The following is a 17,697-nucleotide window of genomic DNA, read 5'->3' as shown; positions in this document are numbered from 1 at the left end:
CCTGGAGACCTGTGGGTGAAGTACCTTGGTGCTGCCAGCAGAGTGGGACACTGTGATAGGAGTCGTGGTGCACCCAGGGAGGCATACACTCATCTATCTACACATTTAGATGCTGCACAATGTAATAGTAAGGGTCACAGGGTATGTTCCTATGCATCATCAGGGTGGATAGAGACCAACAACAACAACTACAAAAATATTTGAGCTCATACTCCTAAGAAACAAATATGTACCAGGGAAGACATGGCTCAGCAGTGAAAAGCTTGCTGAACAGCCATGAGACTCTGAGTACAGAGCCCCAGAAACCTTTTAAAACCCTCAGCACAGGGGCTTTAGACACAGGTCAGTAGTTAAGAGCACTTGGGGCTCTTGCAGAAGACCTGAGTTCAAATCGCTGTACCCATCAAGTGGCCCACAGGAACTCTACCTCTAAGGGTCTGACACCCTCTGTGGGCATCTGAATGTATGGGCACATACAAACACACAGACAGACACATGCAGATCCACATAAATAAAATAACCAAAATAAAACTTTAAAGAAAAATCTTACCACAGCAGAGAGTGTTTGTACCAGCAGCACTAGGAGGCAGAGCCAGGTGGATCCCTAGAACCCAATGATCTAACACCCTACCCCGGTTGATGAGCACAATGTTCACAGAGAGAGGGGGGAGGGGGGAGGGAGGGAGGGACGGAGGGAGGGAGGGAGGGGGAGACCGAGAGAGAGAGGGAGATGTATATATGTGTATATATATATATATATATATATATATATATATATATATATAGAGAGAGAGAGAGAGAGAGAGAGAGAGAGAGAAGGAGAGAGAGAGAAGGAGAGAGACAGACAGACAGACAGACAGACAGAGACAAAGACAAAGTGAGTGGGAGGGGGGAGGGAGAGAGAGAGAGAGAGACTGTTTCATAAAATAAACCAGATATCAGATGTATCTCTGGCCCCTACATGCAAAGATCCATGTGTACAAACACACACACACACACACACACAGAAATAAAATAGAATTCAACACTGGAGAAACACTAGGCAGAGTATCCATATATGGTAAAGATAGGCAGAATATTTCAAGTAGGAGACATTGAAAGCTGGTAATAATACAACATTATATCATTCTTATTAATTATTATTAAAAAAAATAATACTAAAGGCCCACAGGGTCACAGGAAGTTTGCAAAATGGGGAAGTGTTTCTAGATAATGCAAACTTTAGACAGTAAAATGATCCCAGCAGGGAAGGCCTCATTTAGTCTGGAGGAATGCAATTCCACTTGGAGAAAATGGGGGAGGCTGAACACAGTCTGTTTTCAATGCTTCTACACAACGGGACACAATGAGACAAGTGGCCTGGACTACACTGGCCCCATGCAGGAACACAGGTGACAGCACACCTCCACATGGCATGGGGCCATTTGTGTCTGAGAAGGGGTGAAATGTCAGGGATGTCAGAAAGAAAATGCAATTAAATGACTCATCCCAACAAGTCTGAAACTATTTCATGTTTATTAAATCAAACGTTCCCAAGTAAGGATTTCCCAGGGTATACATACAGGAAATCACAGGACGTGAGCTTTAACTATACAGGAGACCTCATATATAATATCCCTGATGATCCCATACTACATGTGCGATAAATTTCACAAACAAAACATTCTCAGTTACTCCTAGGCATACAAGTGAGGGAATTAATAAACCATGGCGAATTAAGCTGTATTCATGTTCAGAATCACCTCTTAGTGTGACAGACACATTTAATTGAAAGACCTTGTAAATGTTGTCTGCAAATGACATTTCCACCGATTCAAGCCACATTACTCACATCTTTCTTACTGGGGAGGTTTGATGAATTCTACTATAACTATTAAGAGCACACTGCCTTTGGAGGCTGAAGGTCAGCTTCATAGGCTCCATCACTGAACACATTTCAGAGCAGAATGTAAAAGGATGCCTGTATCATCTTTAATTATTTATCTGGGCACTACAACAATAGTCCCTGTGTGCCTTCTAATTTAGGGAGACGATGTTCAGGTATGATAATCTACTGTATCAACACCAATGTGTGCTAACCAGTAATTACGATGCTACCAAGGAAAGCCTGCCATTTCTACCCGAGGGCTGTAGTTTCCTACAGACATTTTTGCACTGCTTTCACACAAATCCCAGGGTTTATTTGGGTTTTAACAGAAGGGGGCATCTGCAGGAACAGGAGGAAGACAGGAGAAGATCCAGGCACCGAAGCTGCAAACATCAGCACTAGCAGCTTCACCCAGAGTATTATACTGCTCCCCTCATATCGGCTTTTGTGCTCCAAAGTATTATGAGAATAACACATCCAGGAGAGACTGTGGAGTAGCAGCAGTCTTTTGCTGGTTCTGTTAAATAATGAAAATATTAAATGGGTGTATAATAATAAATAATACGAAATAATAAATAGCACTCAGGGTTGGCCTTATCCCCATTTTCTATGGGAAAGGCTAGGTACTTACATGCAGCATCAGAAGTTTGATTTCCAAGGTGGCTATGAGACGTCTCAGCTCTTCAGCAATGGAATTTCCCCGAGAATCCCTCAGTAACTCCAGGTTCTGAAGCAAAGAACATGTGAGGAAATCAGCCCTGGTCATCTTGTCTTTCAAATGGGAACATCAACATTTCAAAGGAAGCAAATGCCGTAAAAGATGTGGTTTAATTACTCCAAAAATTACTCCAAAAGCAGCGAGCACCAACCCTATACAACATGAAGATCAAAATATCCACCAAAGTGACACCTACGTTTCCACTTCTCAACCCACTGCTGAATGGTCAAACCGTGAGGGATTAGCTATAGGGGTGGCCCAGGGGAACGGTCCTTGCCTACCATGTCTGAGAGTCTGGGATACCTCTCCACGCACAGCACAAATGAAAGCCAATGAAGCCAAGTGAAAACAGAGCATGAAGCATGAGCCCATTCTTTGCTACTCGCCCACTTCTTAGCAAGATGGAATAGCTTGTCCCGTACTATGACCACTGTGCACCAGGAACTTAAAAGTCAAGGTTTCCACCCCCACATTCCCTTTAGCACTGAGTGAAACAGCACACACTACATCTATAGTCTGGCATTATAAAACTTTGCAGGATCTCTTCCATAATCTTGTTCAGTGACCACAGAAACTGGAACAACACAGAGATCTTAACATTGGAATGGGTGAGCAAGTTTCTGGGCCACTGAGAACTTAAAGAATGATATTTCAGCAGGAACACACACTGGCCCCTAATCCCCGCCCAGTGTGTGTGTGTATGTGTATGTGTTTGGGTGGGGGTTTTTTTGTAGGAGACAGACATTAAGAAAGCAAGGATAAATTCTGTCAACAAGGTTGTTTTGGGTCATCTGAATTACTCTGGATGAACAAAATTTTAAGTGCAACTTGAAAAAGCCAGTTCACATTGAGTCTGAAACAAAAGTAGAGCGTCCAGTATTTAATTGTCTTGTAGAGAGCTACAAACCTGAAGACAGCATAGGACAATCAACGTGCCTAGCAAGTACTTACAGAGACTATTATGTAGGATAACCCTCAATTCACAATCTCTCTGACTTCCACTTACTTACGTACTGAGTGCTATACCTGGGAGCTGTCTTATGATTCGATTGGCCATATGAAGCCATGTTTCAGTCCTACAATGATAGGAAATGTAAATGGACTGAGCAAGTAAAGTGAGTGCAAATATTGTTGTCACTAGTCTGCTTAAAAATGGAACGAGAGGGTCTGGGAAGACAGCTGCAGTGTGTAAAAGTAATTCTTGGGGGGTAAGAATGCAGCAGTAATGGAGGAGCTTGCTCCATCAGCATAGAAAGGCAACGTTAGCTCTTCAGCATACATAGTAAAAGTCAGGCATGATGACACATTGACCTGTGGCAGCAAAGGACCTGCTGAGCAGCCAGCCAGCCTAGCCATAGTTCCAGGTCCAGTGAGTCATCCTGTTTCAAATGGGTATCATGGGAGTCCCGCACAGTGGTGCACACCTTTCATCGCAGCACTCAGGAAGCAGAGGCAGGCAGGCAAATCTCTTGTGAGTTTGAGTCCAGAGTGGTCTACATAGTAAGTTCAGGACAGCCAGAGCTACACAGTGAGACCCTGTGTCAAAATCAAAACCAAACAAACCAAAAGCTAGAGGTAAGAAAAAAAGATATGATGAAGTGTGTCTGTAAGAGTTGTCTTCCAACATCTACACACCCATGCACAGACAAGTACGCATGTGTGCATGTGTGCACATACATACCCAATGAAAAAATGCACTGTGACCCAAGACGGGATGAGCTGAAGAGCATTAGTGCCCTGTACAATATGAGCAGCTCCAGATGAGATTACCACGGCAGCACGTCCAGCTTTGAATGATTCTCCCAACCATGAGTGAATGGGAAAATTAGAAACTGACTCTGTACTGAGGGTTACATGGAGCATGAGGAAATGGAGGACGGGGTTTGCAGGTAACTTTCATAAGCTGTTATCCAAAGCAAGAGAGAATGCCAGGATATTCAGTGTCCCCTGGAGAGGTTGTTCAACACACCTCCAAGTAGTCTTCACACAGTGATTTAAATTCCTCCATTCTGTTCTTCTGAAGAGCGAGAGATTCATGAATAAACTTCTGTTGCTCCATAAACATATTCTACAAACAAAGGCAGTGTAAGATGTAAGAATAAGCCAGGGGAGGGGGGTACAGGAAGCCTATAAAAGGAAATTTTGTATTGTATTTATGCAAAACAGATGGAGTGAAAACATTTACAGTCTTTTCAATTAAAACAGTGACCACATTTACAGAAGTATCCTAATAGTAAAATAATGACCTTCATCATGTGAAGGTCACTCATTTAATGTGAAGGGTTCCTATTTAACAGGACTCAAAACACTGCTATTAGTTCCTGCAGATTTGAAAACCTACCTACTAGAGGCCTTCAAATGTGCTGGACTCTCTGTATTTTTAGAACCTACCTTGAGTTATCCCCATCATTTGTCACTCCTCCACAAAGGGACGCGCTCCACTTTGGCCTTTCCAGTAAGAGTAGAGCACACAGTGCCATACTAACAGGGTTATATTCTTTAAGACTGACTTCAGACACTCACCTGTACCAATATAAGGATACACATCTAAAACAAATCTTTGAAAAAATTCTTTCAGATACGTATAGACTTCTTCCCTCCTTCCACTCCCAGGAAACTAAGGCACAGATGTAAATTATTTTTCTGAGTTAGCATAACTAGCAAGAACCTGGACAGTGACTGCCATACACTAGGTTTTTGACTCCAGAGTCCATGCTCCTGACCTGAGCTGGGCTGGACAGCATCTCCATACCCTCAGTAGTCCCCCTTCTGCTTCCCCACCTTTGGAAGTCAGAATCCCCAGGGAGCAGCTCCATCCTCCACCACGAAGAAAGGACCCCCCCCCCCAGAGACAGCACTGAGTCCAGTTACCTGCCCCCCAAAGTCCATTCTCATCTCCAGGCTAAAGGTGACTCAGTCACCATCGCAGGTCCATCACTGCATGGGAACCTTTCCCTCTTCTCCTCTGGGACAGGGCCGGTCTGAACTCCAACCACACTGGCAGCTAAGTCTCCACCTGCCCCTCCACAGCCCCATGAACTGCTCTCACTCCACATCCCTGATCACTGTGTCAAAAGGCTACGTGTAACCCTCCTACTCTTTGGCATCAGCACTGTTTAGATCCTGAAGTGTCCCCTCTCAGGATACAATCCTGTACTTCCTCCTGCACTCTGCAGACAGTACCTGCTCATCCCCCCACGCCTGTACCATGCAGGCTCCTAACCCATCATTAGCCTTGTCATCTTCCCACAGAAGGGAAACAAAAATAAACCAAGTCACAGAGGATGGCCAGTCTCTCCCCTCCACATCAACCACCCTCCTGGTCTCCCAGAGCTCATGTCCTGTCCCTTCCCTCCAGACCTGCTGCAGGAAGCCTCTGTTGCTACCTCTGAGGCTGACGAAATGGACTCCTTTCAAGCTAAGCCTGATACTCACAGAGAGTTTTTCAGCCTGTGTCTTGAGTTTTAATGCATTCGAAGTTAACTTCCTACTCAAATTTGTAAAGTGAAGAGAATAGTCCTGACAAAGTTTCTGCCTGTAAAAGACAACAGTGAACACTGTGATATTCCTTCTCGACATGAAGAAAGCACATTCAAACACAGCACGACTGACTTAACTTCACTAAATGCAATACTGGAAAAGGACATCTAAAATATCCTGACAGGAAAATGGAAAATGAGGTGGATTAGTTCCCACCACATTAATAGCATCTGTTCTTCCTTGGCCGAGACAGGAGTCACTTCACAGCTCTTAGTGCTAGAAAACTCAGGTGTGTTTTACTAGCATTCCACAAGCATTAGTCTCTCTGACGAGCCCAACCCCTGCTTTATTTTCTCATTATGAAGATAGGTCCAATGAACATGCACACCCAGGACAATCAGAGACTTCTGTATGCGCCTACCCACTCTTCGTCACTGTACCCATGAGGATTTCAGGATACCTGTATGGTGAACAGGGCTCCGGAAACCTGTACAACATTGGAGACTAGAGATTTTCATCTCATTTCACACTGAAGAGATGGAGGACTCCAGGATGAATGATTTGAGGATTTCAAGCTCAATGCACCCAACACTTTCACCCAACGCACACACATCACTTACTGTTACACTGATTCAACTGCCCTGTGTCAAAAAGGTGTCAAAACATCTTAATTCATCCTTGGGAAACACAGTTGACTGACTTCAGTTACAACGGGAGGGTATAAGACAAAACAAAGTCTGTTCTACAGAAAAACCAAGGCAAGTTCACTTGCCAACAAAGTTTCTAGCCAGTGGGGACACTGGCTATTCCCCCTTCATTGTGCTCACAAAACAACTGTCAACAGCTCTGGGATCAAAGTGACAAGAAGCAACAACCCTACCTCTCTTCACACTGGGTTTTCAGAACATCCTTAATTTTGACCTCCATGGCACAGAAAGATGAGTTCATGATCCTTGAGAATCTTTCTCTGTTTTCCTGAAGAACTTTGTTAGTTGGCTCTGTAAGGGGACATAATCTTGGAGGCATTACTGTGAAGGTCCCTCCAGGGTACTGGAAAGACACTTGTTATCAATAGGTGGAGACGATCTGAAGATGCAAAGGTTATTTGCCTCCTTTCTTTTAGTCTAGAATTTCAGTGGCTCTGACCTGACCATGAAATTGGACAGTTGGACTTCAGTGTCTAGATATTACATACAAAACATAACAGAGGGGACTTAACAAGACTTACAAAAAGCTTATCAAGTCACTGTGTAATTTCTTTACTAGATGTCATTTATAAAGTATGAATGTAATCAATGTACTAAGCGTGTTTCAGTTCTAGAACATGCTAGGAGGAACTGTTGGGCTGCTTGATGCAAAACACAAATGTCCATTTACAACAATCTCCAAAGGCTCAGAGATCACTGGACAGTGAGAGGAAAAATACAGTAACCATTGTAGCCCTAGAGGCTATTTGACAAATTTGATAAGGTAGAATCCTGAATATATATATATATATATATTTGGATTTTCGAGACACGGTTTCTCTGTGTAGCTCTGGCTGTCCTGGAACTCACTCTGTAGACCAAGCTGGCCTCGAACTCAGAAATCCACCTGCCTCTGCCTCCTGAGTGCTGTGATTAAAGGCTTGTGCCACCACGCCCGGCTACATCCTGAATAAATTAAAGGGAAACTTGACTCATGGAAAAATCTGTGGTATTGGAGATGGAACCCAGAGGCCTGAACAATATGAGGCAATGCCCTCCACCCGACTACAGCCCTATCCTGAGGTTCTGAATAGTTTCTAGATGTAACTCTCCATCAGAAAAGCCGGCAGACCTCCCAGCTTGTTCTTGGATTGGTAAGTTTTGTTTAACAGTTCATGTGACTAACCTCTGACAGCAATTTAAAGCAGGACTCGACTGATCATACTAGGGCCACAGGCTAACAGCACTGACTTCAGCTTTCCACTTCATGTGCTATCTTTTTGCACTGTAAATTGTGGGCAGCTATTTAACCAGGATTGACCCTCTTCAAGCACTGCGCCCCCCCAACCAAATATAGAAAAACAGGACTAGAATACAAATGAGAGAAGTAAAATGTGGTATCAAAAACAGATGCATCACTTGTGTGAATCAAAAACTGGGAGACGGATACTTTCATCCAATTTTTAAATCTCTCTCAGTGAGTAGGCATGAATAGTCACACTGCAGGTGCCATGATCTTCACATGGACAATTAAGGTCAAGTAGAGACTTGGTGAGCTAATAAATACTATTTTGACACTGTGTGTTTGAGAACAGGGCAGTAAGCCCACTTCTCTTCTCTGCCAAGTGACAACTCCCTTGCCTTGCATTTCTTTGGCTCAAATAAATTTCTTAACTTCGAATTGTCTCCTAGAACATACCTTCGAATTCTTGGAACAAATCCTGTTTTTCCTTCCTGCAAAGAAATCACATTAACTCTTTAATTCAATGTATACAGAAGGCCAACTTTGTTGCATGAGCAGGGAAGTAGAGTGTGCCCCACACAGCCTCTATACAGTTCACAGTTCAAGAGCAGACACTGATTCTTCTAGATTTCTCTGTATGAAACAGAAATGCATGTGTATAAGTGTGAAGCCATCAGAGGTAGTAATGTATATGTGTGTATGTGTGTATGTGTGTATGTGTGTATGTGTGTATGTGTGGAGGGGCTCCTCCTCTACCAATTTCCACCTTATTCCTGAAAGACAAGTTCTGTGACAGAACTTGTAGTTAGCTGGTAGCATGAGATTTTCATTTTGTAACACACTGAACATCTGATGGACTGCAGGACGAATGTGTTGGGGCCTTTAAACTCAATGCATCCAGGACTACCCTGTGATTCACACACCTTACCCACGACTGCATTAGTTTGTTTGTTTGTTTGTTTATATCTCAGTTTATTTTTGGTAGGTTGGCATGCAGAAAGAAGTTCTCTGCCACACCTCAGCCCTCAGTGCTGGGCTTGGAAGGTATTAAGTGGCCACCGTGTGGCCTTTTCTGTTGCGGCTGAGGATATGATCTCAGATTCTCCGGTTTGTACATACAGCACCATTTCACTGAGCCATTTTTCCAGCCTGACGTTTCTAAATATATTATATGAGTGGGAACAAAGAAAGAAAGGAAGGGAGGGAGGGAGGGAGGGAGGGAGGGAGGGAGGGAGAGAGAGAGAGAGAGAGAGAGAGAGAGAGAGAGAGAGAGAGAGAGAGAAGGAAGGAAGGAAGGAAGGAAGGAAGGAAGGAAGGAAGGAAGGAAGGAAAGAGAGAAATAAGGAAGGAAGGAAGGAAGGAGAGAGAGAGAGAGAGAGAGAGAGAGAGAGAGAGAGAGAGAGAGAGAGAGAGAGAGAGAGAGAGAAAGGTGATCACCTGGCCTGTTGCCTCTCTGTTCCTGAGGAAATAATGTCCTCCCTACCAGCATCAAGGACTTCTCTGTTAGCTGTATTTAAAGACAAAGAGGAAAAATGTTTTGAGACAAAGTGAGCTGCTCCCATCATCTCCCATTGAAAACTGATTCACTGTGGGGTTTCTAGAGCCAATAGCCACCTACAGTAACTTACACTTTTAAAGTAAGTCATGCATTCCCATTCTTATCCATCCATGCATGCAAGCACACACAAGCACGTGCAGGCACAGAGTGAGTGAGGGTGGGCACAAAAAGCATGCACAGACAGAGAGGGAGGGAGACAGACAGAGAGAGAGAGAGAGAGACAGAGAGAGACAGAGAGAGAAAGAATATCACACAGAAGTACAGACACACGCACAGTCACACACAAAATTCATTAGGCTTGAGTGATTCTTGGACCAGATGTTACAGGCATCTGCACATGTCCTTCCACATGTGACCCATGTGTTCCCAGAGAGGCACACTGCATATTGCCTGCAAAGTACTGTCTTATGAGCCTTGCAGGATTCTTGTGTGGTGGGAATTTCAGGTGGTGAAAGTTGAAGCCACAAGCAAGCTTGAGCAACAGTTAATAGCATCTGAACCTCCCCCCACTAGTCCAAGTAGGAAATGTCCATGCACCACCACATCCACTCAGTGTGCCACCTGCCAAGGGATTTTAGGATGTCTGCTGGGGTTGGACACAGCCTTCTGGCAGCCCCTCTGGTTTGTTTGTGTGTGGGTTTTTCATGATGCTGTTTTGGTTTTGTTGTTGTCCTCTTCTGTTTTTTACCTGCAGCGACTGTACCCGGGTTCTGGCTGTCATCTGAGGAGAGATTTGGATCCATCCTTGGGTGCCTGCCAGCAGTGTCAGTGGCCTTCCTTTCCCTGCTTGACATAGCTAGAATCTTCTTGCGTTAGATAGGAGTCCTGGAAGTAGAGATACTGGGAAGAATTGGAAGAGGGAAATGGGAACAGGGAACAGGACACCATGGGTGTGGCTGTGTGTCCTGGCACTTGTGCTGGTGCAAAATGAGGACAAGAGCACGCCACCAATGTCCTGACCTGCCCCATTTCTCTCTCTGGACTTGGAGCTCCCAGACCCACTACCTTTCAAGGTCAGTACCCTCTGCCGCTCTCAAAACCCTATACCCCCACCCCGTATAATACAAGGACATAATGCTGATGTCTGGTGAGAATTCCAACTCACTAAGGTCCTACTCATCAGTCAGTGAGGCCATGTCTCACAGCCCACTTGCTGTCCCATTTAGCCCTCCCAATCCTGCTCCCTAGCCTCGCCCTCTGTGGCCTTGCCAGGCCTCCTTTGGAATGTGAAGGTCCTAGGATGGTCCCACCGGTTTGGATTTGACCTGATTCTTTGTGATCCCACTGCCCTACCACATGAGCTAAGGCTCCTTTCTGAACCCTGTATCAACTGGAGAGCCCCTAAACAGAGTTCCCCAATAGCCAGGGTACTCTTCTACCCCTGGAGCCTCCTTCTTTTCAGAGGATGGTTGGTCATACCTCTGTAGGAACCACCTCCCAGTGCACATCTCTCTGATTGGCTGGGAAGGTACTTATACCCAGGGTTAAGTGGTTTCAACTAGCATAGTACTTGTGGGATTTGGATGGAGATGCTGCCCTTTGGTGAAGGGGACCAGTCCTGGCCCATCCCCTTCAATATTCAACACAGATTTTAGGAGGACCTCCTATGGCCCACCAATACTCTAGATCTTGACAAAATCTTGACACATTGAGAAAAATATACAAAAGCACAGGCATTTGTGTTGAGGGAGGCAAGGCCCATGGCTGCAAAGAAGCAGGACCCAGATGTGTCCACTGAGGACCCACGGAGCACAGGGGGAGAGTCACTACTTCCTTTTCTCCACGTCACTGTCCCAGCCAACTCTCTTCAAACCTGCAACCCTCCTGGAACCCTTTTCATCCACTGGTCTCGCTGGTCTATTTTACTACCAGGTGTAAAGCCTTCCAAACATCTCCTCACAGTTAACCTGGTCCCTTCTGCCTCAAGACCCCACTTTGCTCCCCCAAAGGCCCAAGTCCCCAGGCTGACTCTGCTTTCTCACCATCAGAGGCTCAAGACTGACTCTGCTAATTCCCTGTCACTCACCCAGGTGACCACACTTCAATACATTCCTCTGAGAGGCTCCTTCCCCAGCTCCTCAGATAGAGGTCCCACATTCTGGAATGGGTCTCTGATTAGTGGAAACACTGCTGTGCAGGCATGCCTGAGGCTGCCTACAAGTACTCCCAAAGGTGTGAGGCCTGTCAATCAGTTACCCTTTCCCAGCTTGGGCTCTGTCGTTGCCCATGTGTTTGTGCAAAGTGCCCAGGGTTTCCCCCTTCTGCTTCAGACTAACTATCCTGCTCAGATACTGCTTATGGAAGCTTCGCAGGAGGATCCAGGTGTGCAGTAAGGAACCAACCAACCAACCAACCAACCAACCAAAAAAACAACCAAAACAAACAAGCAAGCAACAACAACAAAACCCAGCAACACCAACCAAAAACAAAAAACAAAAAACAAACAAACAAACAAACAAACAAAAAAAACCCACCACCACCACAAAACCAAAGAACAATGAAAAACGACCCCAAACTGGGAGAGATGTGTAAAGGTGCCTACCTCCCCTCCCAGCCCACCAACTGCCCCATCCACCACTCTGTGGTCCTGCTGCCCTCCTCTCCCGTTTCTCATTCTTGGTGCTGGCGCCTCTTAGAGTAAAAGAAAGCTCCCGAAGTCACCTCACAGGCTTCCCGGGACCCTCATGTTCTGTGACCCCACTGTTCCACTACAACGACGACGAGGACAACAAGGGTGCCTCTAAACGACCACTGGAGTCCCACCATGGGACGTCCCCAGCAAAACTTGTCACCCACCTCGTCCCGTCGTGTCTGCAATGCAGCCTCCTTCCAGTCAGAGGTTCATCCCGCTTGGTTGGGCCTTGGCAGATATAATGTTCTCTGATTGGCTGGTGTACCAGCTTGCACATGCGCAGTGGGTACCAGCACCCTGTGCATAATCAAGGGGCCCAGCATGCCTCAGCCACTCACACTTGCTTTCCTGGTGAGGGATGGCCCGTGGCTTCATTTCATTGGGCCACAGCAGCAGCCCATCTCCTTATGTATGTATCTCTGATTGGCTGCAACAGAAAGAAGCCTAAATGTGTGTCAGAGAGAGGTCCATTGGGTCCTGTGAGGCGAAAGAATAGACATGCGCAAAGATGAGAAGCTCCCGCAACCTTGTACAAACAGAGCTCAGCCAATGCTCCAGGGATAGGAAAACCTACCAGTACCAAGAGTACACTAGGGTGCATGCCTGAAGGGTCCTGTGTCCTTTTCTCTCCGGTTGGTGCTCCCATTGCGGGATGCCTGGGCTGTATCTCAGGGGCCTCGGGTGTTCAGTCTGGCCCTAAACAGTACAAAACGGGCAGATGTTGGATCCTATGAGCCCGTACCTTGACCGCAGTGTCCGGCTCAGACATCCCAGGCTTTCTATCTCTGGAACTTCTGCTCTGACCCTCCAGGGGCTCCTAGTCCAGTCTGAGGCTAAAGCCAGACTCAGGCGCACTACATCACAGGCCCTCGTAGGCAAGTCTCCTTGTGATCCACACCATCCTCCCCCAAAGACTGTGGTCCCAGCATTACTCTTCTTAACTCAGCTTAGCTGAGGACGCCCTTTCACCCAGTACTTCACCTGGGCGAACCAAACCCACCACACCACTGAGCCACTGACTGCATCCTTCCCTTCAGAGAGCAGTCACAGCTACTTAGTCCCAGCCTTTCCAAAGAGGTGCATCCTTTCCGAGGATGTGACTGACCCCTACAAGTTGGGGCGACGAGAACAAGACAGTATTGGGAGACTTCTGGTTTTCTACAGCCAGGACCTTCTAACATCTACACAACAGGGGATACAGTATTCAAATGTCCGAGTCAATGGGACACATCTCATACAAACCAGCACACAGGTGAAGCTGTAGAGAAAATTCCACAAACGTCCCTAAACCTCTGCCTCAACCCTGACGGCCCACCCCCGCATTGGCTGAAACCTGCTATCTATTTCTCCTTAAAACATAAAAACCGGTTAACATAGAAACCAGTTAATACCACCTATGAAGGCTGGCTGAGCTTAAAACCTGCACCCATGCTGCCCTCTGGTCCATGGCAGGATCCTGTGACAGCCTTGAGGATGTAGGAATGCTCTTCAAAGGACCTGCATTCTCTTTACTTTTCTATCATGGGAAATATCTCATCACAGAGGGGGGAATGGGAAAAAAAAACCTCATATTGGAAAAATATGGGCCCTCTTTAAATCCCCTATAATGCAACTCACCAAGGAGCCAAGTGGGCCTTCAGCCCCATCTGATTCCTCACCCCAGTCCCCAGTGGCACAACAGCATTCTCTGTACCACTCCAAGGCTAGGCAAACCTCCATGCCAGGTCATGGCTCCCCATGCTTCTTTTATACCACTTCCTGCCCCCAGCAGTCCTATACTCTCTAGGACTCCAGGAAAAAAATTCACAAGAAATGCCTTTTAACCTCTTGGCTACTTCTCTCCCAGTCCAAAGTGGAGAAAACGCGAATTAATCTTATGGCTAACTCTGCCAACCCCCCTAATTCATGACTCAGCCAAGGAGTCAGGAATCCACAAATTTCCAACTAATGTCAACGCCACCGGGGCTGGATAGCCCCAAAATCAGATTGTCATTTTTAAAGTTATTCTTCCCCCCCCCCCCCCCGCCCCACACACAATGACAGCTCAGCCAGCAGGTTGTTGCAGAGGAACACACTTCCCACCTCCACAGGCTACAGGCTTGAGACAGAGTCTCCCTGCTCTCTGGCTCACAAGACTCTACTCAGGGCCCTGGTGGCACACTTCCACCACCCTACATGTGTCACCCATCTTCTCTTGGTCTACTTTCCAGGGTGTGAGGGTGAAGTGGTATGTGGCCCCCTCCTCCACCAGGGGCTGCTAAGTCCCCTTCTGCCAACCAGGCAATGCCAGAACACTGCCAAAAGGCATGGACAAGGGAGGAGTCAGGTCCTCTCAAGAAAGCTCAAGTGCACACACAGTCCTGGGCCCAACAGGGACGTGCCCTGAGTCTCCCCACCCCGCAAAAAATGTGACTTGGCCTATGGCTGGGGCACCAAATTTGACAGCTGAAGTGAGTGGCTGGAAACCACAGGGTGGGCCAATCCCCCAGGCCAGGCATGGGTGGCAGTAGGTCATCAAGTTAAAGCTCTGGGGCAGAGCTGCTCAGAGTGTGCCTACTTGGTGCTTAGCAGCTTTCCACCTAAGGGCCACATAACTGCAAAACCTGAATTACAAGAATAATGGGCAGAGTTTTGCTGATGAAGATGCAGCTCGAGATGACATAGCTTAGAACAATGCAGCTGGCCAAAAACTTAGAGGTTTCTTGTTCCTTTGTATGGATGTGTTTAAATGATTTTTTGGTTTGTCCCTAATAGCAGAAACAAACAACTGTCAATGGTCTCCTTATGACACATACTGACCAACTCGTTGTGGCCCACAATCAGATTAACCATTGGAAAGCCAAGTAATTTAGGTCAAACCTCACTAGGGGATTCACACTCAAAAACACCAAGAAAGTTATCACCTGAGCCTAAAAGAGAATTGTCTTTGGAGGAATAGACTTTACAGGGGACACAGATGGGTCACTTGCCTCCAGAAATCAATTGCATTTTGATTTTCTTCCCTTCAAATATTATGGTTATGCTCTCTGTCTTTACTCTTACAAGAGTACTTAATTTTAATGTTACCATATCACATTTAGGAGATTTTAAACACCTTTAAATTTTAAAAAAACGTTTATACGATTAGAAATGTTAAAAATCAATGGCTTAAAAGTATTATTACACATCCCTGTCGACAAAGAAAGCAACAAGTCTCAATACTTTACCTGACAATGATAGAAATCCAGAATTATTTGCTACAACATACTATATAAAGTTCAGAGACTTTACATCAGTGGATTTCTGATAATATCTTAGTCACAGGCTCCCATGGTTGCCTTTTAAATATAGACCCATGATGCTTCTCTTTATTCTAAATTTATATACACCCAGTCTTCTGGTTAGAGAAGAGAAAAGCCCTTCTTTCATGGTTTGCAGTCAAACTAAAGAATGTTCCTGCTGTTAACCCCAAACTGTTTCCCAAGCTGCTACTATGAAACAAAGGTTTGAATCTATTGCCTTCTCTAAGCTGTGGGTTTCAATAACTTAAAAAAATTCTTTTAAGCTTCAGAAAATCATCTTGGATCCACATCTCACTGGGTCTAATGGCATACAGATTATCTACCTGTAGAAATTCTATACATCAGCAGCTAGGATTTAGGTCTGTCTTTAAGAAAGGACTGAGTAGCAAGCACTCACATTAATCTGATCAGTACACCTTGGTTATTATGAAACTGACATTTTGCCAATGGGAACTAAACTTACTAAGGCCCATGGAAAATTAACCAACTAGCTGGTACATGTCCCCCTTTCCAAGTGCAATGTATAATTTCTGAATTCACAAAAGCACAGAATTATGATTGATAAAGGGTGCCAAGATTCTATTCCACTCCATATTGCTCTTGGGAATCTCTCTGTAAGCATGCTATTATTAATAGGTTTGCTTCTGGAAACAATCAACCTAGTTAAAGGTATCTGTTCTGAAAAGGGGCCATTTAAAAGAAGGAAAATGTAAACTATGTATCATGGTATATTTTCCAGTAAACACATTCAAAGCTAACATTTTTGTACATTTCTTCTTCTTCTTCTTCTTCTTCTTCTTCTTCTTCTTCTTCTTCTTCTTCTTCTTCTTCTTCTTCTGTTTTGCTTTGTTTTGTTTTGTTTTTTGAGACAGGGTTTCTCTGTTTAGCCCTGGCTGTCCTGGAACAACGCACTCTGTAGACCAGGCTAGCCTCAAACTCAGAAATCCTCCTGCTTCTTCCTCTCAAGTGCTAGGATTAAATGCGTGCACCACCACTCATACATTTCTATTTGATTCACCAATCAATATATCTAATGTGTCATTTCAATATGAAATCGGTACAAAAATTAATAGGGGGGTTTAGGCATATGTTTTTTGCATCCTACTTTTCATAAGGGTCTAAGCTCTCCTCCATCAGCAGTAGGGGAAGAGAAAAGTCATTAGGATATGGGGAAAGTGGACCTGTTTAGCAATACTTCTTTGGGGGCAAGCTGCATCTACTTTGGCAGCAGTTCAGTCTTATAGCAAACAATCAAATGACCCAGCAGCTGCAGACCAGTCCTTTCTGTAAGCAGACACCAGGCCAGAACCAGCAGCTACAGTCCAGTACTGTTGGCAGGCAGACACCGGGCAGGAGAACCAACCACACTGAGGCAAGGCTGCAGAAACTGGAAGCTGCTGCAGGAAGCTCACAAGCAGTTGCTGGGCGAGATTCCTCTCTGGCGTCACCATGAGTGGGGATCAACAACTCTATGTAAGGCGAATGGTCACATGCTTGTTATTAGTGGAGAATAGCCTGGTGGAGAAAACCAAAGCAATGCTCAGTGCTCGTCTCCTGCCATCTGTACGGTCATATTTATCCTCCTTCATCCCGGGTCCTTTCACGTGTTTGCCATATGAAAACATCATTTCACCTGTGTCTGCTTCAGGAAAACATTCTTCCCTGTGACTGTAGGACCACGAATGGCAGCCTGGTGCCTGTCTGAGCCAAGGCTAGAAACCCCAGTGACCCTAAAAGGGATGGGAGGCATTTTCATCCGGCTCCCGGGGAACCAGGCTCCTGGCACAAGGCTTTCTGTCATAAGGGCAACACCCTGAGCCCCTCCATAGCTTCAAGACAGATCTCCATGTTCATGAGGTACCTAAAGGCCTGGAGGCTTAGCCAATAACCTCTCCTTCCAGACATTCCTCCCTGCAAAAGATATTTAACCTCAGGCTTGCCCTGAGAAGTGTGGTACAGTCTTCCTCATCCACTTTCCTCCATGACAATTAATGCCTTAAAACCACAGACTGTCTGTCTCTTTTCATCAGAATCTGCCATGCTGAGCCATGGAGAAGGCCTTTGCTTCAAGAGCTGCTGTCTAATCTCCAGTAGAATGCCTCTCTGCATTCCCAGCCACAGCAGCTGGCCACCAATCCCAAGCCAAGCCAGCTGCCTGCCAATGAGCCAAAGACTCTCCTGGAGGGATCCAGCCAGCTGCCAGCTGCCAGCCTGAGCTCTTCCCTCTTTATT

General features: G+C 45.7%; 1 protein-coding gene across 2 annotated transcripts; it reads right to left on the bottom strand.

Moving 5' to 3' along the window:
- Positions 1–2,317: 2,317 nt before the first annotated feature.
- LOC147004700 (X-linked lymphocyte-regulated protein 3A-like) lies at positions 2,318–10,346 on the bottom strand. Of its 2 annotated transcripts, none has more exons than XM_085837698.1 (8): positions 10,241–10,346; positions 9,432–9,501; positions 8,451–8,485; positions 6,946–7,063; positions 6,021–6,120; positions 4,555–4,653; positions 2,499–2,594; positions 2,318–2,384 (listed from the first exon to the last, which is right to left on the bottom strand). In XM_085837698.1, exons 1-8 carry the CDS (start codon positions 10,344–10,346, stop codon positions 2,328–2,330), a joined length of 681 nt encoding a protein of 226 aa, XP_085693824.1. In that variant the 3' UTR covers positions 2,318–2,327. The 2 variants fall into 2 exon arrangements, with proteins under 2 accessions (XP_085693824.1, XP_085693825.1); XM_085837699.1 differs by having other exon boundaries at positions 10,256–10,346.
- Between the last annotated feature and the right edge of the window lie 7,351 nt (positions 10,347–17,697).

Source organism: Mus caroli, unplaced genomic scaffold (genome assembly GCF_978045245.1).
Source record: "Mus caroli unplaced genomic scaffold, Mus_caroli_1 scaffold_5, whole genome shotgun sequence".
Lineage (NCBI taxonomy): Eukaryota > Metazoa > Chordata > Mammalia > Rodentia > Muridae > Mus > Mus caroli.
This window is presented reverse-complemented; position numbering and strand designations above follow the sequence as displayed.